Source organism: Panthera tigris, chromosome A2 (assembly GCF_018350195.1).
Source record: "Panthera tigris isolate Pti1 chromosome A2, P.tigris_Pti1_mat1.1, whole genome shotgun sequence".
Taxonomy (NCBI): Eukaryota; Metazoa; Chordata; class Mammalia; order Carnivora; family Felidae; genus Panthera; species Panthera tigris.
Window position 1 is genome coordinate 152,026,169 of NC_056661.1, and position 24,607 is coordinate 152,050,775.

The 24,607-nt window shown below is 37.4% G+C and overlaps 1 protein-coding gene across 2 annotated transcripts in view; it reads left to right on the forward strand.

Moving 5' to 3' along the window:
• Window positions 1–17,605, forward strand: part of TRIM24 (tripartite motif containing 24) — a 122,320-nt gene extending 104,715 nt beyond the window's left edge. For both annotated transcript variants that reach the window (XM_042973254.1, XM_042973261.1), the window contains exons 11-19: window positions 4,284–4,457; window positions 6,897–7,032; window positions 8,798–8,870; window positions 9,956–10,124; window positions 12,419–12,747; window positions 14,071–14,203; window positions 15,445–15,519; window positions 16,166–16,315; window positions 16,802–17,605. In XM_042973254.1, coding sequence (XP_042829188.1) covers window positions 4,284–4,457; window positions 6,897–7,032; window positions 8,798–8,870; window positions 9,956–10,124; window positions 12,419–12,747; window positions 14,071–14,203; window positions 15,445–15,519; window positions 16,166–16,315; window positions 16,802–17,011 — 1,449 coding nt within the window. In that variant the 3' untranslated portion in view covers window positions 17,012–17,605. The remainder of the gene's footprint in view (window positions 1–4,283; window positions 4,458–6,896; window positions 7,033–8,797; window positions 8,871–9,955; window positions 10,125–12,418; window positions 12,748–14,070; window positions 14,204–15,444; window positions 15,520–16,165; window positions 16,316–16,801) is intronic.
• Window positions 17,606–24,607: the final 7,002 nt, after the last annotated feature.

Consider the following 24,607-nt stretch of genomic DNA (forward strand, 5'->3'; position numbering starts at 1 on the left):
ACCCTCGAGAAAGTCGGGATAGAAGGAACATACTTAAACATCATAAAAGCCATTTATGAAAACCCCACAGCTAACATCATCCTCAATGGGGAAAAACTGAGAGCTTTTTCCCTAAGATCAGGAACACGACAGGGATGTCCACTCTCACCGCTGTTGTTTAACATAGTGTTGGAAGTTCTAGCATCAGCAATCAGACAACAAAAGGAAATCAAAGGCATCAAAATTGGCAAAGATGAAGTCAAGCTTTCACTTTTTGCAGATGACATGATATTATACATGGAAAACCCGATAGACTCCACCAAAAGTCTGCTAGAACTGATACATGAATTCAGCAAAGTCGCAGGATACAAAATCAATGTACAGAAATCAGTTGCATTCTTATACACTAATAATGAAGCAACAGAAAGACAAATAAAGAAACTGATCCCATTCACAGTTGCACCAAGAAGCATAAAATACCTAGGAATAAATCTAACCAAAGATGTAAAAGATCTGTATGCTGAAAACTATAGAAAGCTTATGAAGGAAATTGAAGAAGACATAAAGAAATGGAAAAACATTCCATGCTCATGGGTTGGAAGAATAAATATTGTCAAAATGTCAATACTACCCAAAGCTATCTACATATTCAATGCAATATCAATCAAAATTGCACCAGCATTCTTCTCAAAGCTAGAACAAGCAATCCTAAAATGCATGTGGAACCACAAAAGGCCCCGAATAGCCAAAGTAATTTTGAAGAAGACCAAAGCAGGAGGCATCACAATCCCAGACTTTAGCCTCTACTACAAAGCTGTCATCATCAAGACAGCATGTTATTGGCACAAAAACAGACACATAGACCAATGGAATAGAATAGAAACCCCAGAACTAGAGCCACAAACGTGTGGCCAACTAATCTTTGACAAAGCAGGAAAGAATATCCAATGGAAAAAAGACAGTCTCTTTAACAAATGGTTCTGGGAGAACTGGACAGCAACATGCAGAAGGTTGAAACTAGACCACTTTCTCACACCGTTCACAAAAATAAACTCAAAATGGATAAAGGACCTGAATGTGAGACAGGAAACCATCAAAATCCTAGAGGAGAAAGCAGGAAAAGACCTCTCTGACCTCAGCCGTAGCAATTTCTTACTTGACACATCCCCAAAGGCAAGGGAATTAAAAGCAAAAATGAACCACTGGGACCTTATGAAGATAAAAAGCTTCTGCACAGCAAAGGAAACAATCACCAAAACTAAAAGGCAACCAACAGAATGGGAAAAGGTATTTGCAAATGACATATCATACAAAGGGCTAGTATCCAAAATCTATAAAGAGCTCGCCAAACTCCACACCCGAAAAACAATCCATGAAGAAATGGGCAGAAAACATGAATAGATACTTCTCTAAAGAAGACATCCGGATGGCCAACAGGCACATGAAAAGATGCTCAACGTCGCTCCTCATCAGGGAAATACAAATCAAAACCACACTCAGATCTCACGCCAGTCAGAGTGGCCAAAATGAACAAATCAGGAGACTATAGATGCTGGAGAGGATGTGGAGAAACAGGAACCCTCTTGCACTGCTGGTGGGAATGCAAACTGGTGCAGCTGCTCTGGAAAACAGTGTGGAGGTTCCTCAAAAAATTAAAAATAGACCTACCCTATGACCCAGCAGGAGCACTGCTAGGAATTTACCCAAGGGATACAGGAGTACTGATGCATAGGGGCACTTGTACCCCAATGTTTATAGCAGCACTCTCAACAATAGCCAAATTATGGAAAGAGCCTAAATGTCCATCAACTGACGAATGGATAAAGAAGATGTGGTTTATATACACAATGGAATACTATGTGGCAATGAGAAAGAATGAAATATGGCTCTTTGTAGCAACATGGATGGAACTGGAGAGTGTTATGCTATGTGAAATAAGCCATACAGAGAAAGACAGATACCATATGTTTTCACTCTTATGTGGATCCTGAGAAACTTAACAGAAACCCATGGGGGAGGGGAAGGAAAAAAAAAAAGAGGTTAGAGAGGGAGTGAGCCAAAGGCATAAGAGACTCTTAAAAACTGAGAACAAACTGAGGGTTGATGGGCAGTGGGAGGGAGGAGAGGGTGGGTGATGGGTATTGAGGAGGGCACCTTTTAGGATGAGCACTGGGTGTTGTATGGAAACCAATTTGACAATAAATTTCATATATTGGAAAAAAAAAATGTTTCCTGGTCCCAGGCGCCTGGGTGTCTCAATTGGTTGAGCTTCTGACTTCGCCTCGGGGGCATGATCTCCTTGATTGTGAGTTCGAGCCCCACATAGGGCTCTGTACTGACAGCTCAGAGCCTGGAGCCTGCTTCAAATTCTGTGTGTGTCTCTCTGCCCCTACCCCGCTCACACTCTGTCTCTGTCTCAAAAATAAACATTAAAAATATACATATTTAAAATGTTTCCTGGTCAAAAATCTAAACATGAATGAATAAATGAATAAACTAGGAGATAATATAGATAATAAATTTAATCAACAGATTAAATTAACAAATTATAGTACACTTGCACAGGGGAATATGTTCCGCAATTGAGAAAATGCAGTAATCTATAGATGATGTTATATGGAAAAAAACCCTAGAATTTTTGTAGGGTATTATCTCATTTTTCTGGTTGGGTGGGGGGTGGGGGGTGGGGAGGGGTTTTTTAAAAAAATAAACCCTGGAAAGATATACATCGTCCATAACTATGATTATTCTGGAGGAGGGACGTTGGCAGAGGGCACAGGGAGAGATGGATGGACGTGAGGGGTAGGTAGGTGGTAAAGATGACATTCACAGGTTTCTTTATACAGTGTTTTCAGTGAGGAATACAAATTAGATTTTTCAAAATTGGAATGCCTGTCACACTATCACTCTGTATAATGTAGTCCATATATTGTTGTATTTGGGGATATTTTCCCCCTTGTATAGTCCTGAGATACCTCAGTTGCTTTCCTTTTCCCCTATATTTTATTACAAAAATTTTCAAACACAACAGCTTCAAGAGTTGTGTTGGGGACTAATTGTTCCATTTGCCTTCTCACTTACTAATCATATAGCCATTTATTCTTCCATATATCAGTCAAGTCTTATTTTTTCATAGGCTTTGAAGTAAATTGTGGAGAGCAGCATGGTTCATCTCTTCTCATTCCTAGTATTTTGGTATTATCTTAGTTAGTGTGTTTATCTCAGCCTTTAACATAAATGATAAGAGTTTCCTCAGTTGTTTATGTTTAATTACCTATTCGTATATAAGAAATGAGTGTTAAAAAAAAATCCCGCAAGCCTGGGTCTAGAGCTAATGTTTGATGTTTGAGGTTTCACTCTAGTTTTAAGGCTACGAGGTAGATTTATTGGGAGAATTCTTAGTATCACAATCTTTAAGTTGTACTTCTTAGACTGGTCCAGTTCCCAAAGCGTCTTTCTGTCCTCTGCCTAAAATTCAGGGCCTGGCTGCACCTTGAAGCCAGCTTGGGTAAGCAGATTGGTGGGGGCCAGTGGCAGAGTTGGGGGTGGGGGAGGGAAGCTCAGCATTCAGTGTCAGTGTGGCTTCATAATCTTCATTTTCAGGGCAGTACGTCTCTGCCTTCAGGTGAACCTGGTGCCCTTCAATCCAAAAACACAGTTTTCTCTATTTTAGAGAATAAACTTCCAGCCTTCATCTGTGGAAATGCAGGAAGTCTGTATTATCTTGGGGTAACTACAGTAAAGTGGGAAAGGAACATGAGCCTCAGTGCTTCTCAAACAAACTCTCAGCAGATCATCCTGTTTTCAGCCCCAGCTTTACCTCTCATGCTTTTAATTTCCAAGCTCTTAGGGGTTCTGCAATATGTGCAAACTGTTATTTAGTTTCAAGTGTCTCAGGTGGGGACAGAAGAAAATATATCTTTTTAGCCCTCCATCTTTACCTTGAAGTTGCTATGTGCTTATGTTCCCGCCCACCCCCTATGTGTTAGCTTTTCAGGATTGGATGTTGTGGTTTTCTGATACATGCCAACTGTTTTCTGGTGATATAGATATAGATATAGATATAGATATAGATATAGATATAGATATATAGATATATATCTGCTTTTTATTTTTTATTTTTGGACAGGATTAATGAAAATTATACATACCTGTCCCTCCTTGCTTTCCATTCAAATTATAGTTGAATTCAGATAGCAGAATGTGTCTTCTACTTTGTTTTGTAACAAAGGAACAGAGATTAGTAGGACATGTTATGCTTTGGCCTGCTAATAGACCCCCTTCCTCCTTTGTTGCTACTACAGTGGCAGATCAGCAGCGGGCAGGCTGCCCCATCAACCGCCAGCAGCACATCCTCTACTCCTTCTAGTCCTACCATTACGAGTGCAGCAGGATATGATGCAAAGTCTTTCGGCTCACCTATGATTGATTTGAGCTCACCAGTGGGAGGCTCTTATAATCTTCCTTCTCTTCCAGATGTAAGTATACATAACATTTATACTAAGAATGTTTCGAAAATTTCAAGTGAATTTACCTGGTAAAAGGCTTGAGTTAGTCAGATGATAGGTTGTGTGTTGGGTTTTAGAAATTATTTTTCTTCTTTAGAAATAAAACAGCAGGAAAAATAAAAAGATAAGCCCTTAAACGTATATAGAGGACATCTTTCATGGCACTGATGTTAAACATGTTATAAATTAATGATTATAGTGATGGACTCTGGAATCTAAGCTGGGAAAGCTGGGAAGTAAGGACCTGGGAAAGAGGTACTGGAAAGGTGAATGTTGGAATGTGCTGTATTAGAATAAGGATACGGCGGGCTGGGGAGGCTGGGATTTAAAACATCAGAAGAGATAGAGACAAGTTTAACAATGGAAATGAAAACATTTTCTCCCAGATTATACTGGCCAGTGCAAGATTAGCTCTGGTTTATTTTATATTTAAATTAAATACATTTACTCACTAACTTTACCAATATGACTTTCTAAAAAATCTTTTCCAAAGGCAGAAAGTAAAATATCCTATAGATAGATCTCCATATAAGTTGATACTTGTTTTACCTTTCCTTATCCTACAAGGTTATAGAATTGTGACACAAACATTAAAACTTTTAAGAAACATCTGGTCAGATGGTAAAATAAATTTTTTATTTTCATTATTTAGTTGGTTTTTCAGGTTACTGAGATCAATTATTTAGTTGCATCATTAACCTTACCAGAGTTATTTCATTTTTTTAAATAATTGCATATACTTTAAATGGGTAAAGGACATGTATTTTTCATTCGTAGGTAATATATGGGAAAACTAATTTTGTCTCATTCCTATAATTTTACTTTAGCTTTTAGGATTAACTCACAGTGTAAATAACTTTCCTTATGTTAAGATTCAATAGATCCACTCACATTCCAGTACATTTTACACTCTGAAAAGTATTGGCCAAGGTATTGCCAAAAGGTTATTAAACATAAATGACCCTGTGTACTTTCCCCCTCCCCTGAAGAGGACCCACAGAAAGCACAAATCATCCTTCTGGCCTTTTCTCTGCAGTCCTCAGATACAGGTGAACCTTTGTCTACCAGCCTTGCTCAACTGAAATTCTTCAGCTGAACCATAGAATAAAGAAGCTGATTTGAGTGACCGTTTTCTCAGTCCCCCCAAAGATGGTTCATAAGTAGCACCATTCTAGATGGAGAAGGAAAAGTAGATTCATCATAAACAATCTGTGCCCTAGGACAGTAGGAATTAAGTCTCTTATAGAATCCTAGTTCAGAAAGGCTGGAACTATGTTAGAGAATTGAACTTGATTTTAATCACAAAGACATTTTTGAGAAATAAATGGTCTATTTAAGCATGAAAAGTATTTGCATCTAAAGAATTAAAGTCTTTCCATAAAGAAGATGTGGTTTATATATACCATGGAATACTACTTGGCACTTAACAGAAGACCATGGGAGAAGGGAGGGAGGAAATAGAAACAGAGGGGGATGGAGGCAAACCACAAGAGACTCTTAAATACAGAGAACAAACTGAGGGTGGACAGGGGTTACGGCATGGGAGGGAAAATGGGTGATGGGCATTGAGGAGAGCACTGGTTGGGATGAGCACTGGGTGTTGTATATAAGCCAATTTGACAATAAATTACATTAAAAATAAAATAAAGAATTAAAGTCTTATTTAGTAGAAGTGTAGCATTATTTTAGCTGAGTGATCAGTTGGAAAAGAAGTGTTACCTGTATACCTGTTACATTAAAGCAAGAATCTTTAAAGGACCCATTTTCCCCTATGAAATAATAGTAATGTACTTAGGTGAGATTAGTGTTCTAGAAATATGCTATGTGTGGGCTTATTTCATCTACGTAGTGCATACCAGAGACGAGTTCTCAGCAGTGTGAATCAGTGACCACCCTTTCAGAGGATACTACACAAGGTCCTTCCTGTGTAAGGCCAGATTTTCTTCATATTCTTCAGAACCACACATCACAATGTGCTTATGTTCTTATGCACATAAAAGAATCCTTTTGGCTCTTAATTAAGCCAGACACTAAAGAAACTTGCAAAAATGTAAAACTGCGCTATTTTTTTTTTTGGGGGGGGGGTACTTTTTGTTATTTTTAAATAAGTTATATATTTTTTTGTTTGAGTTTTTAAGGGTGTGAATGATACATGATACTCCTTTCTCTTTCCTCATAGCTTCTGAAATAGTATGTCTTCAGTATATTTACTAAGATGGACCATTAAGATGAATAAAAGCTTTTTTCAAGATTGTTTATAGGGAAAATATACATCAGAACTTCTTAAATATGATATTTATATACTTCATTACTTGATAGGAATTAAACTATTAAAGTTTTCTTTTAAATTTAAAGTAGCTTTTAACTTGCAAAGTCGGGATTTGGTGAAATAATTTCGTTTCTTATAAGATTGACTGTTCAAGTACTATTATGCTGGACAATATTGTGAGGAAAGATACCAGTATAGATCATGGCCAGCCAAGACCGCCCTCAAACAGAACCGTCCAGTCACCAAACTCATCCGTGCCATCTCCAGGCCTTGCAGGTAAAGTGAGCTTCCTTTGACTTTGGGGTGTTTTCCCTTTTTTTTTTTTTTTTTTTTACTAGTAATTACCCTCATCCCTCACCTCTGCCCTTCACCCTTTTCTCGGATGATTAAAATGAGTCTGAGTTTTGGGCACTGTTTAAATTTAGTCTACTTTCAAGGTGGGAAGCAAAGTTTAAACCTCTGTACCTTTTTAATTTCAATAAAACTTATAGGCATTAGAGCATTCCTAGGAGGAAATTAGTATTATACTTACTCTTTTTGATAAGTTTTCCTGTGATATGGTATCTTTTTGGATGTAAGTTGCCTAGGGTCAAAATTTATCAGTGTCAGTCTCTTCTTTGGTGGGGTGTGTGTGTGTGTGTGTGTGTGTGTGTGTGTGTGCGTGCGTGTAATTGATGTTTAAGAATTTTTAACATACCTACTCATTTCCTTTAAGAGAGAAGCACTCTCCCTAATCCTGTTCACCTAATACTACCTAATACTACTCACAGAGGTTGGCAAAATAGGTGCCTTAGAACAAAATATGGAGAGAGGAGAATTTCTGAAGGTTCACCAGTCACACAAACATAAGACAGTTACACAGTTTAAAAGGAGATGCTTATTTAAAACACATACAAACAAAATGGAAGAACACTGTTGACAAATATGGCATAGAAACTGTTTAATTATATAACAAGTTTGTATAAATGATTAAGGAAAATACTCAGAATTGCCAAAGGACTTGACTAGATAATTCCCTAAAGAGGAAATACAAATAGCCAGTAACTTGGGGGGTTTCAATGTCACTAGTAGTCATTATAAATATCAAAATAAGATATAATTTCTGTTAAATTAGCAAAGACTTAAATAGTGAAAATACTCATTGCTAAGAATGTGATAAGAGAAGTACTCTGATACATAGCTGGCGGGAGTATAACTTGACAGAACATTTCTGGATACCATTTTGGCAATATTACTAAGACTAACATTTACGCATAACTGAATGTATGCTAGGCATTGGACAAAGTATCTTAATGCGTTGCCTAGTAGAATAGTTGTTTCGGTGTCTCCATTGATTGGTCTCTGTGTGGCTTTCTGTCTTGGACTGCTTTTACATCAGCACCTACTGCTTTTCGTTGTCGTCTGTAGCTTTCACTAGTACTAGCGTCCTCACTGAGATTTTGCCCTGCTTTACATTTGACTCTTTTTGGAGACTTTTTTTTTTTTTTTTTTTTAAGGTTTGTTTTGTTTGTTTTTGTTTTTTGTTTTTTGTTTTTGAGAGAGAGGGGGAGAGAGAGAGAACAAGTGGAGGAGGGGCAGAGAGGGGGACAGAGGATCCAAAGTGGGCTCCGTGCTGACAGTAGAAAATCCTATGTGGGGCTCCAACTCATGAACCATGAGATCATGACCTGAGCCAAAGTCAGATGCTTAACCACCTGAGCCACCCAGGCGGCCCTGGAGACATTTTTGATCGTCACACCCCTGGGTGGGAAATGTGGAGAGATACTACTGGTATCTAATAACTAGTAGAGGCCAGAGATACTGCTAAATATCCACAGTGCACGGAGATCCCCTACAAAGAATTATCTGGCCCAAAATGCCAGGAGTACTGAGGTTTAATTCCGCTAGTCTAACCGGGTTAGACTTGGCTGGGAGTCCAACAACTGGTTATTGTTTTATATAATTCCATTTTGTTCCAGTGCTAAGTGAGCATATTCAGTAGGAAATGACACACATAATCATTAACTCATGTTATGAACGTGAATGATTTCCTCTTCTCCAGGACCTGTTACTATGACTAGTGTTCACCCACCAATACGTTCACCTAGTGCCTCCAGTGTTGGGAGCCGAGGAAGGTAAACTGACTTAACCTTATCCTCTAGTGTATAAAATCTCTGATTAGATTTATCTTGCCAGGGCTCAACATGTTCTTGGTACTCAATACATCTTGAACGACTTCCTTTATTTTTAACTTTTAAATTAAAATTTCAATGATTGTTATAATTTAACAAACTAATTAATGGGTTAAGTAAATAAAGTATAATTGTGTCTTTAGAGATACAAAAATTGGGGGGGATGATATGTTTGTCTTGAGCCTAATAGCAAGGAAGAAATTGAAACGAAGTAGGTATAACAGACTGCACTATATAGGATATGTACAAATACAAACTTAGGGGGAAAAGAAACAATAACTTTATACTAACTTCAATGTTCTCTGACTTTTTTAATGCCCAAACATTAGGTCTGCTTTAAAATAAATAAATTCATAGTTGTTGAAATTCTCTCCCAGCTTACTGCTTTGCTCATCTATTTATGCTTACAGATTTCTCCTAGTGAACCCAGTTCTTATTTGCTAATCATATGGAAGATACATTCTCTCAAGAGAAAAATGTTGCCTTTAATCCCATGAGAACATTGTGGGTATCCGTAAAGGGTTTTTGTCCCAGTACATTTTTTAAAATAGCCAAACACCAACAGTTTATATCTCTAGTTAATTGTCTTCACACTTTGTGACAGTAAATCGTTAATGTGGGCCCAGAGTGCTCTTTGTCACTGACTAGAGAAGGAAGTGGGAAAGATAGTTCTAAGATATTAAAATCTGACTGCCCAATTGAAGAGCCTCAGAGTATTCAAGTCTGTTTTCTTATGAGTCGGGTTTTATTTAAATCTTTTCAAATATCTTTCCAGAAGTATAGTGCGACTAATGACATAGGTTAGTATGTAAAAGGTTTTTTATACAGGAAGCTGTGTGCAGGCATCTGTGTGCAGGCAGCGGTTGCATCTCACTGTCATTTATCATGGATTGTGATAATGGAACATAGTGACCGTTGCTGTGAAGTTATACAGAATTACTTCTAAAAGCTATCGCTATGCTTTGTTTTGAGACACTTCAGGTAGCATTCTTTGATGTTTTTGTTTTTTCTCTCTCTCTCTCTTACAGCTCTGGCTCTTCCAGCAAACCAGCAGGAGCTGATTCCACACACAAAGTCCCGGTGGTCATGTTGGAGCCAATCCGAATAAAACAGGAAAACAGTGGACCGCCTGAAAATTATGATTTTCCTGTGGTCATAGTGAAACAAGAATCCGATGAAGAATCTAGGCCTCAAAATGTAATTATATCAATTTGGGGGATAGGATGAAAGAAACTTGTAACTAGCAGATAGGAGGTTAAAAATGTTATGTTGAGGGGCGCCTGGGTGGTTCAGTCACTTAAGCGTCTGACCCTTGGTTTTGGCTCACTCATAATCTCATGGTTCGTGGGATTGAGCCCCATGTTGGGCTCTGTGCTGAGCCTGGCGACTGGTTGGGATTCTCTGTCTCTGCCCCTCCCCCACTCATGCTCTCTCAAAATAAATAAATCAACTTTAAAAAAATGTTATGTTTAAAAACAGGGAAATAGTCAACTTAAAGGTTGAAAAGTTTGAGGACCTCTCTCAGTAAATTAAAAGAAAAAGATGGATGGAAAATAGGGAGAAGAGTTCGAAAAATCAGGGGCATTTGGGGTTGGGCATTTGAGTAAAACACATGGAAGGCAATTGGAAAAAAAAAAAAAAAAAAAAAAAACAAGGAAATTTACTGTAACTGAAAAGCATGCACATCTGAATTGAAAGGGCCCAAATAACAGAACATTAAATGAAACCAGGACTCATATTATCATCAATTTCAGGATACCAGGATTCTAGAAGCTTCTAGATAGAAAAAACACCTTACGCAAAGGATCAGACCTAATGGCAGTGAGTCCTCAAAATGGATGTTTGAATCTGAAACAAAAGAGAAATACCAAAATTGTGAGCAAAAGTATTTCATAGCCAGAACTCTACACCCAGGCAGATTCTCAATCATGCATAAAGATTAAAGATTTTTAGACATAAATGCAAGGTTTGAGAAATTTTAATTCTCATGTACTCATTCTCCAGAAGATAATTGAAAGTATGCTTCATCAAAAATGGAATGAACCAAGAAAGGAGGCATAAGATCCCAGAAGAGAGACAAAGAGTACTTCCCAGTACAACAGCTCCCCTGGTGCATCCTGTAGCAGGGAGGATGGGAGACTCCGTAGGGATATATGTAAGAGCAAAAAAAAAAAAATGTTCGGCAGTATTGGGAAGAATTTTATAACCCTACTGGAGGCTGTGAGAATGACTTAGAGATATAGTATTTAGAAAAGTAAGCAGATGAAAGAAAAGGGTGGGAGAGGGAGAGAGAGGAAAGAAGGAAGGAAGGAAGGAAGAATTGAATCACAGTAAAAACAAAAAGACAAAAAAAGGAAGTGTAGTCATAGTACATTCTGTGGTTATGTGATGAACAATATTTATACGTACAGTGGTATAAACAAACACCTGTATTATACAAATTTAACTAAAAACTAGATATAATCAGGATATAACCTGAACATGAATTTAACCAGAAATTGATTTTTCAGGACACTTAACCAGTGCAGCAATGATACTGACCAATTGGAATAGATGTTGGCCATAAAGTTATACTGGTACCAAATAAATACATACATACATACTTACTTCATAAAGCGTTAAGAAAGTGGCATGAGTGGTGTGTATGTGTGTAAGGAGTGGGTAGAGAGGCAGGAAGGAAAAATCTAATCTTCCATCATAAAGAATATACATACCCACGTTTAAGACTGAAAATATGTTTAAAATTGAAAATCTGAGAAATTACAATACAAGCAAATTATTTAAAAATAAATAGCAAAAGAAAAGCTAAATAATTTAAAAATAATTGCCTCTGAAGAATGAGATTATGTAATGATGCTTTTAACTAAATTTGCATTTATTACTTTAAATATTAAAAGTTTAAAGGAAATCATAGATTTTGTTATTAAAAATTTTACCGTCCCAGGCCCCAACATAAAATTTAGATTCATCTTAAAGTTATTAATAGCTCTTGCAGAAGTGAAATTAATTATAAGAATTAAAGCACAATACTTTTCTATGAATGAAAAACCAACAGTAGACATATTTTGAGTCTGGATATAATTTTTTTAATATTTATTTATTTTGAGAGAGAGAGAGAAAGAGCAGCGGAGGGGCAGAAAGAGAGGGAGAGAGAAAATCCCAAGCAGGATCTGCACTGTTAGCCCAGAGCCCAACGTGGGGCTTGATCTCATGAACTAAACCTTGAGTCTGACACTTAAGCAACCGAGCTGCTCAGGCACCCCTGCTGATCTTCTATTTTGATGATAGTTTTTGGTAGAGATTCAGGTCCTCTTTACCTTTGGGGACTCTATTAGAGTAAACCTCTTCTGTTCTCATACATATTCACAGGCTCTTTTGAAGTAACCAGGTGCCTATGAGAGAGCAGTCTACTGTCCCGAATTGCAGCAGTGCTAATGAAGAATGCCAATTTTGAGAAATAAACACATACTCTTAACTTCTTTCCATTGCAGACCAACTATCCAAGGAGCATACTCACCTCCCTGCTCTTAAATAGTAGTCAGAGCTCTACCTCTGAGGAGTCTGTGCTAAGGTCAGATGCTCCTGATAGCACAGGAGATCAACCTGGACTTCACCAGGAAAATTCCTCCAATGGAAAGTCGGAGTGGCCGGATGCCTCCCAGAAGTCACCTGTTCATGTCGGAGAGACCAGGAAAGAGGACGACCCCAATGAGGACTGGTGTGCAGTTTGTCAGAATGGAGGGGAGCTCCTGTGCTGTGAGAAGTGTCCCAAAGTGTTTCATCTTTCTTGTCATGTGCCCACCTTGGCAAATTTTCCAAGGTAAGATGGTACTTACTTCCCTTTCCCACATTCTTTCACTAGAAATAATAATTAATTGATGCTCGTTGTAACTTTGTAAAAAACTTCAGTGAAAACCCACTTCACACGAATGGATTCTTCAGCATAGGGGCTTTGATACTCTGCTTCCCATTTCGTGCGCTTCTCTCAAAAATCTACTCTGTAAAGAAGAAGGGAAAAAAAACGGTCCTTTGAATTACTACAGATGGTTACCCTAGAAAACGGTGATCCTTACGCATAGCAATGGCCACAGTTACTGCATGTTTTTGCCAAGCATTGAGCTGTATCATTTACAAATATCTCAAGTACCCTTTCCAACCAACTCTGAGATGCTGCTCCTGCTGATGATGATGGGGAAGAGCGGCCACTGCGTTGATCTCTTTAGTTCTTGGAACACTGTACTTTTCAAAATTTAATTCCACATTTAAAGTTGAAAGAATGGGGGCGCCTGGGTGGCTCAGTCGGTTAAGCATCCCACTTCGGCTCAGGTCATGCATGATCTCACAGTTCGTGGGTTCGAGTCCCTCGTTGGGCTCTGTGCTGACAGCTCAGAGCCTGGAGCCTGCTTCAGAGTCTGTGTCTCCCTCTCTCTCTGCTCCTCCCCTGGTCACTCACTCTCTCTTGCTCTCTTTCGCTCTCGCTTGCTCTCTCGTTGTCTCTGTCTCTCTCTCTCAAAAGTAAACATTAAAAAAATTTTTTTTAAATAATAAAGTTGCAAGAATAGTACCAAGAACATTTCTTTTCCATGAATCATTTTGGGGAAAATAACAGTTGTGCCTCACATCAGCCATAAATTAATGTGTGTGTTTATTTTTTTAAGTGTTTCTTTCATGTAAGTGTTTCATACCTCCTTGCCTAACATTTACCACTTAGGCCCTTGTATTATATTTCTGCTCTTAAGCTCTCTCAGCGTGGTGCTGTGTACATAGTAGATATGCAGTAAATTCTCAGTGATAAAAATTCATGCCAAATAAATAAATCTGTATCATAGATGGTATGGAGGATGTGGGAAAGTGAGATGGTGATGGGAGAAATGATGCATTAGGAATTCAGAAATTCCTGGGGCTCCCGGGTGGCTCAGTCAGTTAAGCATCTGACTCTTGATTTTGGCTCAGGTCATGACCTCATAGTTCCTGAGTTCAAGCCCTGCATCAGGCTCTGCATTGATAGCACAAAGCTTGCTTGGTATTTTCTCCCTCTCTCTCTGTCCCTCCCCTGCTTGCTCTCTATATCTCTCTCAAAATAAATAAAAATAAACTTAAAAAAAAAAGAAAAGGAATTCAGAAATACTCTATCCCCCAACAGTGGAGAGTGGATTTGTACTTTCTGCCGGGACTTATCTAAACCAGAAGTTGAATATGATTGTGATGCTCCCAGTCACAACTCAGAGAAAAAGAAAAGTGAAGGCCTTGTTAAATTAACACCAATAGATAAAAGGGTAAGTTTTTTTTAAACATTTCTAACCTAGACTGTTAGCTAAACAGTTTTTTTGTTTAGATGGCTTATTGTAATGCAGGTGTGCCTTTCGTCAAAGAAGTGTATATTCAAAATTTTATGCTGACCTCTTTTTTCTTTAGTTTTTTCACAAGAGCGTAAGAATCTTAAGTGATACAACCTATGACTTTTCCTGGTTAAAATGAAAAAAAAAAAATCACAGTACTGTCTATACATTTTTTTAGAAGCTTAAAAGACTGTACTTGAACAAGGTAAAACATGTATCCTCTATGTGGTCCAGAGTTTTAAATTTAGTGTACCTTCAGTAAATTTGTTTTGTTTTATTTTTACTATAGATAAGTTTTCTTCCTAATGTGTTGAGAATTGGCACCACAGACGGGTTTTCGTATTCTTTCTGGAAATAATTCCCTTCTTTTACCCAGTGGTACTGGGTTTATAACTCAAAGCCACCTAATATAGTTAACTGTAATTAACATTAAAAGCTACTACATCAACACTTCTTTAGTGCTAAAGAAGTTCCTTTGCTAAATTATTAAGTAAAACAATCAATATGAAAGTTACTGTGCAAGAAGGGGCCCAAACACACACTACCAGCACGACACTGTGTTTACTGGGATAAACCCCTACGCAGGGAAAACTAGCCGATGGGACCTTCTGCATTCAGACAGGCAGCCTTGGGACTGGACACACCATAGGAAAGGTTCCACCTCTGGATCTATTACATACATATGCTCTTCTTGTTGATTATTAATTATAATCCAATATACAGTGTTGTGTGTAAGCAATGAATCATGGGAATCTACCCCCAAAACCAAGAACATACCGTACACACTGTATGTTAGCCAATTTGACAACAAATTGTATTTAAAAAAATAAGTAAATAAATAAATAATATAAAATAAAATGTAAAATAATTATAATAATCCAATATACAATTTGGAGAGTTAAGTGGAAACTTATTTTTAAAGAGGTTCAAATAGGTTGCTCATGACACTTGTTGTTCCTATAATTGTAAGAAGGACTCTCCTATATCACATACACCCCAAACTATTAAACAGTATATAGTTCAGTAAATGACTGAAGAGATGAAAATTCTATCAATGTTTTTCCTGTATTTATCTGGCTTTAATTTTTATTCTAGTATTTTGAAACCCATGACGTTGTTAAAAATAAGTTGTGATTTCATTATTTTATTACATTTTTTAATTTTATTTTTTTGCTTAGAAGTGTGAACGCCTACTTTTATTTCTTTATTGCCATGAAATGAGCCTGGCTTTTCAAGATCCAGTTCCTCTAACTGTAAGTATTAATATCATTTTGTGCATTTTTACACAGTAGGGTGATTTTTTTTTTTGAAACTTGATTTATGAGAATGTATAGTCAGTTTCCTATATCTGATGCATATCTTATAGTTTTATTAATACAAACAGAATGCTTTGATCTTGAATACACTTTAATGTTCACAAACTGGTCCAAAACTTGTATTCATTTCTCATATATTCTCGTCTCATACATCTTACCTACTATTCTCTGGAATGATTTTTTTTTTTAAGATTTTATTTTTTTAAAGTAATCTCTACACCCAACATGGGGCTCGAACTTATCACCCTGAGATCAAGAGTTGCATGTTCTCCCAACTGACCCAGCCAGGCACCCCTCCGGACTGATTTCTGTTGTTTCTCAAGAGGCTTAGTCCTATATCCTAAGCTGTTGGGAAGAAACTGTTCATTTGAGATAAAGACCCCCAAAATTCTTTGTACATATTTTGATTTATACAGACCCAGATTGCAAGTACTAAGTGGACTTTAACAAGACAGGAAGGGATATGTGCGTGCGTGGGTGTGGGTGTGTGTACTATTGCTTGTAAAAGGTTCCTCTTGTAGAATTAATTTAGGACAGGTAGAATTTAGTCATTTTTATTACAGCATCTCATTTATTTTGAAAGGTGCCTGATTATTATAGAATAATTAAAAATCCAATGGACTTGTCAACCATCAAGAAGAGACTACAAGAAGATTATTCCATGTATACAAAGCCAGAAGATTTTGTAGCTGATTTTAGATTGATCTTTCAAAACTGTGCCGAATTCAATGAGGTAAGAGGAAAAAACAAAAAACAATAGCAATGCGAAAGTAATATTAAATCAAACACTTCATCAACAAAAGAGATGAGTATCTACCAATGATAGTATAAATTTCTGAAAGTTCAAGTTTGTCAGAGAATGAAAGGTAATTAGGAAAACTTTGTCCACATTACTATCCAAGGTTTATTATATGGTAAGTGGAAATGCAAATTATAGCTGACAAGTTGAAAACAATTTAGAAAATAAGTAGTTACCACTCCCTTATAGAATAATCCAGATGAGTCTAAGCCTTTTATTTACTTCTTATCTGACCTTCTCTAGACTTTGTCTAGCCCCAGGCTATTATTTTACTTTACATCATTGATGATGCATAAATACTTTTCCAAAACTTGAGTTAAAAGGGAACAAAAATGTGAGAAATTTACTTATTTTATTGACTGTTGACTGTTAAAATATTGATGTTTGTTTTTAATTCATGTTTTTATTTTTATCCAACAGCCTGATTCAGAAGTAGCCAATGCTGGTATAAAACTTGAAAGCTATTTTGAAGAACTTCTAAAGAACCTTTATCCAGAAAAAAAGTTTCCTAAACTAGAATTCAGGAATGAATCAGAAGATAATAAATTTAGTGATGACTCAGATGATGACTTTGTACAGCCCCGGAAGAAACGCCTCAAAAGCATAGAGGAACGCCAGTTGCTTAAATAAAGCAACACCATTGGCGTGTGCTGGTTTTTAGATTTTTTTGTTTTTGTTTTTAAAAAACATTTTGTCAGTAATTTTAACATCATTACAAAATGAGTTTGTGACCACTCTGATCTGTAAGTTTTTGATGTTTACTAGATTTTGATTTCCCTAATAAACCATTTCTTTTAATCTTCTTATTAAGAAAGAAAGAAAAAGAAGGAAAGGAATGAAAGTGAGGGAGCAAGGAAGGAAAGAAGAAAGAAGCATCAACAACAAAAAGACGTTCTTCCCACTTCTTGGATTTCAAAACTATAATTTGGAGTGATAGCAACTATAGAAAGGAAATAGACTATGTATGAACTCTTAAGTGGAAATTTAATGTGGTTTGGATGTGTGCGTTAATCCATTTTTAGAAAATACCACTATCCATTAATTATGGCCCAACCATGAATTAGTACTTACGAACAGTACTCCGTGAACATGAGTGGTAATAAGAGTTCTATCCTAGGATGCTGACTGGTGCAACGAAAAAGTAGATTAGATGCGATTAAGAAGGCACCTAACAGTATATAATGTAAGATGGCAACTGTATTAAAGAAAAAGCAGGAAAACAAATGTTTGATTTTTGTTTTGTTTTTTTTTCTTGTCTGTAGAAGTGTTTGGTATAGCAGGTGTTCAAAGCCATTTTTCGTACATTTCTAAATATAACTTCTTCCACTGAGGAAGTAAGTGTACACATGTTTGGTTTGCTGTGTGTCTCTGTGTAGTTTGTTGTTTGCTTTTTAACTGTGCAGGTGATCCTTTTATAACAAGACTCGTTGTTAGCAGTACGGCTGTTAGTGGAACTACCCTGGACATGAAATACCGCAGTGTGCGCCATATTTGATGTGAGGCTTTTTCAACGTATACCCTATTGAGCATTAAATAGAAGTTCCGCCGAAAGGGACTAGTTTGGTGGTTTTCATCTTTATAATTTGGAATAAAATGTGTTGTGGAATTTAGGAGCGGGCAGTTCGAGGGAACTATAAGGAAAATGTAATGTTTTCTGAAGCTTATATTTCCTATTTTTAAAAAGTCAGAACCTCAAATTGAATCTTATGTCTGACTTCATTCTGAATTTCATTTTCATTCTCCTGATAGAGATACAGAAGACTAATCTTCTGAGAGCAAGCATATTCCTAATGGGCCAGACCTGACTAGTTGAACTGATAATCCATTTATTCCTTTTGCTTGTTCAGCGTCAAAGAAGGAAACTAAGTTAAGATAGACTGGCAAATGGCACAGTATTTCTCTTCTAACCTTTGACAAAATATTTACACATGAATTTTTTCAAAGTAACCTTTATAAAACATTAATTGAGGAAATCTTTCTCTTTGGGCTGACAGAATAAAAATATAGCTGAACTGAAAGAATCTTAGGCTGTGAATGGTATCATCTCCCACGGATTGGACCTAGAGGACTTGCTTTTTCCACAAGGCAATACTTCTTAAAATGGACAATTTGAAAATATTCTGTGGCTAATTCATTGGGTTTTCACGTGTTGCTAAAGATAAAATATGAGAAAATAATTTAGTTACATTAGCTTCTCAAGATAGGTCTTGTCCATAATATGTCACTTACAAAGTCTTAATCACTTCTCCAAATGTGTGTTTCAGAATAGTTGTTGTATTGTTGTGAAAATGCATTTGACATTTATTCTCTAAAGGCTGAACAAATTTTGATAACAGTGCATATACCTTTTAATTGTCTGGTTTTTTGCTGTGTTTTTTTGGGTTTTTTTTTTTGTTTTTTTTTTTTTCCTCCAGCATTTTTAGCACAGCAACTCCGGAGGTTTTGCAAATAAGTTTATTGTTGGCACTTAGAATACTGTTCTTGACTGTTTGTTCTTCCATACTTGTTTCCTGAGGTAAAACAGAGCAATACAGACAAATTTTGAGGAGGATCACAAAGAGAAGTAGCTCTTAAGGGAAAAAATATATATAATTTCTTAAATTCTAGCATCTGAGCTAGAATTTCTACTAATGTGCCCAAAACTTGCACTGTTACATTCAGTCATATTAATCTTTTAACAACAGTATTCACCTTTACCATTTTTTTTGCTGATTGAAAGGCAATTAAGAACCATCTTTCCTGTAGTCATACATAATATAAATTACATTAAAACTAGGTGTTTGTCTCTCCAAACAGCCTTTTTGTAATGCTCTTTACGATTAAAGTTCTGTGACCTTAAATTAACAAGGGCCTGTGTGCCCAGGTGGATCCCAGCAAAATAGTCCTGAAATTCTAATAGAAGTAAGGTATAAGGTGAGCCTAAATAACTGTGCTCATTTAGAGAGCCATCTCCCAAAAGTTCAGTGTGATTCAAGCAGCCTTGACCTAAACTTAAAACACTACAGTGTTTACCTCTGATCAAAAACTCCAGGTGATTTCCCTCTGAATTTAGAACCAGTGCCCAGTGTCTTAGCTACAAGACCCTCTAATGTGATCACATGACCACACCTTTGGCCAAGGCTTGTGAATGAACAAATCTTGTGGGAGCTGGGATTTACCGAAGTCCGGCTCATCAAGACCTTTCCCATGCATCAAGCATCTGATCTTTTTGGCATAAGGCAATTCTAACATATATAGAATACATTTGTACATGAGCATCAGGCAATGCAGTTATTTTGCCCTTTGAATTAACAGGCCTCACTTGTCCTTTCTGGATGGAGGGGTAGGATGCTGGATGTGCTAAAAGGAAAATGTCCTCTTCCCTTGGTAGTTTCACTTGCTTTTCCAAGCTAAAGAATAGGCACCATGTTTTACACCTACACCATAATATAAATGCAGTATAATTTAGCAATGCTTTCAGGAAGATTCGCTCCACAATCAAAAGGGTGAGTTCAGCTGATTGCTCCACTTATGAATTTGCATTTCAAATTCCTATGTTGTGACAGTGCTTAACTTGTAAATTTGGGTTCCATGGACAGACTAGTTAGACACTGAAAGGAAGAATTCCTCCTTTGGTGAAACCTGATCCATAAATTAACGTGAATCCCTAAAGTTGCTACCTATGAGCAAAATGTTTTTAGATGTAAATAGAAGATGTGCTTATTTTCTGTTATGAATGAGAGAAATTGAGTGATCTGATTGGTATTATTATGGACATGACAATGAGTTCAACCATCTAGTTTCTTACAGAGGTCCTCCTTTTAAATAACATGTACATAGTTTTTAAAATATTTTATAACCTCATGTAAATTAACAATTGATATCTTTTTACATATATTTCCCTTTCCTCTTGGGTGTGTATTTAGTAAGTCATAATTCACATGGTGGTAGTTCATGTTCTTGAGTGAGAAAAATGCTAGCCAATCAGACCACTGATTTCTTTCCTCACAAAGATTTGCTTTTTGTGAAGCACATCTGAGGCAATAGTCTTTGTTGTTGTTTGGTCTTCGTTTTTTTTTTAATTTGGGGCGGGGGGCATCTGGTGCTTTGATTTTTTTAATAAAAATTAGCTTCGATGGATTTTTACTGTGAATGTTTTACCACAAGGAATTTTAATAGAAAAATTACTATATGTCATTCAGTAGAATTTTACCTAGTTTGAGTCTCGCTTCATTACTACCTTTGTGTGTTCCTCTATAAAACTGATCCATGTAGGGGCGCCTGGGTGGCTCGGTCAGTTAAGCGTCCGACTTCGGCTCAGGTCACGATCTCGCGGTCCGTGAGTTCAAGCCCCGCGTCGGGCTCTGTGCTGACAGCTCAGAGCCTGGAGCCTGTTTCAGATTCTGTGTCTCCCTCTCTCTCTGCCCCTCCCCTGTTCATCCTCTGTCTCTCTCTGTCTCAAAAATAAATAAACGTTAAAAAAAAAAATTAAAAAAAAAAAAAACTGATACATGTAGGGATGAGCCACTAGTCTATAAATAATAGGACAACTTTTTAAAAAATTCTGACACATGCATTTCACCAGCCTTAAAAAATAAGCAAAAAGTAATTTTACAAACAGGAAGGGTATGGGAACTTTAATCACTGATTCTCACTCCCCTCAAAGTAGGAAAACCAAAGATGCCATGAAAAATTCTTATCTAAAGCCTGTTGGAAGAGGAAGGGAAGACAGAGTGGGGACTTTGATGGGTCACTTTGAAAGTTTACCTAGGTTAATTTCACCTGTAAACAAGTTTTGAGTCTCTAAAATTACAACTGTTTTTAAAACTCTATTGGATATTAAATAGAACTTACTTTTTGGTAGGGGTAGAGGAATAAACTTCTATCTGATTCTTGAGTTTTTAAGTAGAATAATTAAGTCCTAATTTGAGTCCTAAAAAAAAGCCCTTACCTAAAAATTACAAGTTAAACATTCTGTAAAATTGTCTTTCCCATATTTTCAAATGTGATGTGGAAAACAGGCAACTTTAATGTACTCTGCCATTTATCAGGATACTGGAGTGAATTCCTTACCCATGCTCTCTAGTGCCTTTTAAACCTAAGACAAGTGAGCCAGAAAATCCAGTCAGGAATCTTTCCATTATTTATTTATTTTTTTTAATCTTTATTTATTTTTGAGAGAGAGACAGAGTATGAGCAGGGGAGGAGCAGAGAGAGAGAGGGAGACACAGAATCCAAAGTAGGCTCCAGGCCCTGAGCTGTCAGCACAGAGCCCAATGTGGGACTCGAACTCACCGTGAGACCATGACCTGAGGTGAATTCAGACGCTCAACCAACTGAGTCACCCAGGTGCCCCAGGAATCTTTCCATTATTGATGATTAAAGCACAGCTATTGTTTACGGGGAGGGAATAGAATATACAGATCAATCAGGGTTAAGCGCTTCTCATCCTCGGAATGGGAATGTGTGGACCTGAGAAGTGGCATTTTTCCAAAGAAAATCAAGTGTTCTTAAAGAGCAAAGAGGAAGAATGGCAACAAGAAGTGGCACCATGTTTTGACAATAATGCTGGTTCTCTAATCCAATTGATTTTAGGGATTTATTGATGAGGAGGGTGTATGTTAAGAAAGCCCAACGTACAGAAAGTCTAAAGGTTTTGGCATTCATGTTACGGAATGATTTTTTGCCATTGTAGACTATGCGTAAAGAGACTCAAATCACATTCTCTTCTATATGTAAAACTATTAGGTTCAGGCGCCTGGCTGGCTTAGTCTGTGGAGCATGCAGCAGACTCTTGATCTCGAGGCTGTGAGTTTGAGCCCCATGTTGGGTGTTGAGATTACTTAAAATCTTTAAAAAACAACAACAACAACAACTATTAGGTTCAAACAAATTCAACCCCTATCGTATCGCATCAAGTAAAATATTCTTTGTACAGAGATTGCAGTTACGTGACTGATTACCTTTTAGCGAGTTGTGAAACCAAAAAACTCATTACAGGTAAGTGACTTGATACTTGTTGACTTCCATTTCTACTAATGACTAATACTAGTAAGGAGGGTAAGCAGTACACATGAGTTTATGAAGGATTTCTCAAATTTTGTATTCAATTAAAATCATGTTAATAAAATTTGCTGTTGACTAATTTAGTGTCTTCTAGGAAGCCTGGGTACTAGACAGTGTGGGCAGCATTGTAATGTTCCTGAAGCTTTGATACCTCCAGGGGTACTGAGAGTTCCTGAAATTCTTAGGAAGGTGCTTGATCATCAGCTGTGTCATAGTTGGCTGTGGTTGTGAACCACTACTGTCCTTTGGTGTTAATTATAAATTGCTGCTAACATCAGCTTCAGGACTTTCAGTTGTGATTGGTGGTAGGTTTTTGAGCTAACCTTACACGTGTAGCCTAGATGTCTTTACATCAAAAATATTTGGGCCTAAAATTTTTGATAACTAGACGAAGGTGGGCTTGCAAACTTTTAAAAATGATTAAAGAAAGCAATTTAGGTGGTTCAAACAAACACTTTATGAAGTGGGCAGTCTCCATTCTCAAGGGTCAAGAGAACTACAAAATGAGGTGGAAGGCAGAAGCTTTCATAGGATAAAGAATAAGGGACAAGGAAGGTAAGTGTAGAGTCCAGAGTTGGCTTGGCATTTGGGGATTGGTTGACTGAGTATATTGTGTTTCTGGCCAAGTGGGACATTTACAGGGACATGGAAGTTATTTAAGTTTTGGTTTGCTGCTGCGGCACCCTGGGCAGAGTGGTTCCATCTTGGACCTAGAAATTTCTTTCAGTAGTCCTCCTACCCCACTTTTGATCATCCTCTTGACCAAGAAGTTTGATGAAAAATATTTGATCAAAAATAACGTGACTCAGTTATCATTGGCTCTTGAGCTGTCAGTGTAGTATTCACAAAAGATGTCTGGCACATCTTCTTGGGGCTGGTTATGTACTTCCATTCTCTTTTGTTTTCCAGTTGGACAGATGATCTGATAGCTAGTCAGTGGTTGCCCACATGCATTTAAAACTTCTGAGAGAATGCAGCATATTAAGGAGACACATTCTTAGTGTCAAAATAATGCCTGTGGTTTGGAGAATGCTCCTGGGTCAGGGTTCCTATTGATGTGGGGTGGTGAGCAAACGGTCCAGAAAGAATTCTTGAGACGTTTTTGGTGAAAAAAGGTGCTTTGTTATGGCACAGGGACAGGACACGTGGGCACAAAAGGCTGCTCTTTTGCTGTATGAAGCTGGGGTTATGCGCTTTGTGCTCAAGGGGGAGGGAACATGCAGGGAGTATTACATCATAAATGTCTCTGATTTTCTACTTGTAAAACCGCTTTCACAAGATTTTTCTGGTGTTTATCATCCCGATCAGTATTAACTATGGGTGAGATGTGCAGGCAGACATAAGACCCTTTAAGAAGGTAGCAACCAGTACATATTTGATCCTTCTCAAAACCATGCAGCAGGCTATCAGTTAGTCTTCTGCACTAATGGTGAACATTCTTCTGCTTCTATCCCTCATCACTATGTCTCAACCCAAATAGAAATCAAAAAAATGCTTTCTGGGGTGCCTGGGTGGCTCAGTCAGTTGAGCGTCCGACTTCGGCTCAGGTTATGATCTCATGGTTCGTGAGTTCGAGCCCCATGTCGGGCTCTGTGCTGACGGCTCAGAGCCTGGAGCCTGCTTTGGATTCTGTGCCCTCTCTCTCTCTGTTCCTCCCCTGCTCACATTTTGTCTCCCTCTCTCTAAAAAATAAATAAAAATTTTAAAAAAATGCTTTCTGCTCAAGTCGTGATTGAACCCCACATTGGGCTCTGCTCACGGCGCACAGCTTGCTTGGGATTCTCTCTCTTCTCTCTGCCCCATCCCTGCTTGCATGCATGCTCTCTCTCAAAATTAAAAAATATATATGAAAAAGAAATTCTCAGAGAGGGATATTTCTTTAAGCCAGTTGGCCTGCTTATGTAGTTCACGTAATTGTTTGTTTCTCCAGAAGTGTTTATCCAGTACACTTTATTCAGAGAAACTGGGGCATTGGACATCAGGGAGAAGTTTGTGACAAGTATAAAAAACTACAGAATATCCAGCAGCATAGGAGATCCAGTAGTCAAGTTGATAGGAGGTTTGATTATCATCCTTTGTAATGACCTGAGATATGTGTGTAATAGTATCTTCTTTGCAGGCCAGGGCAAAGCATAAGGTGAACAAAAGAATCATAAAGCCCTTCATGGTATAGCAATTAGG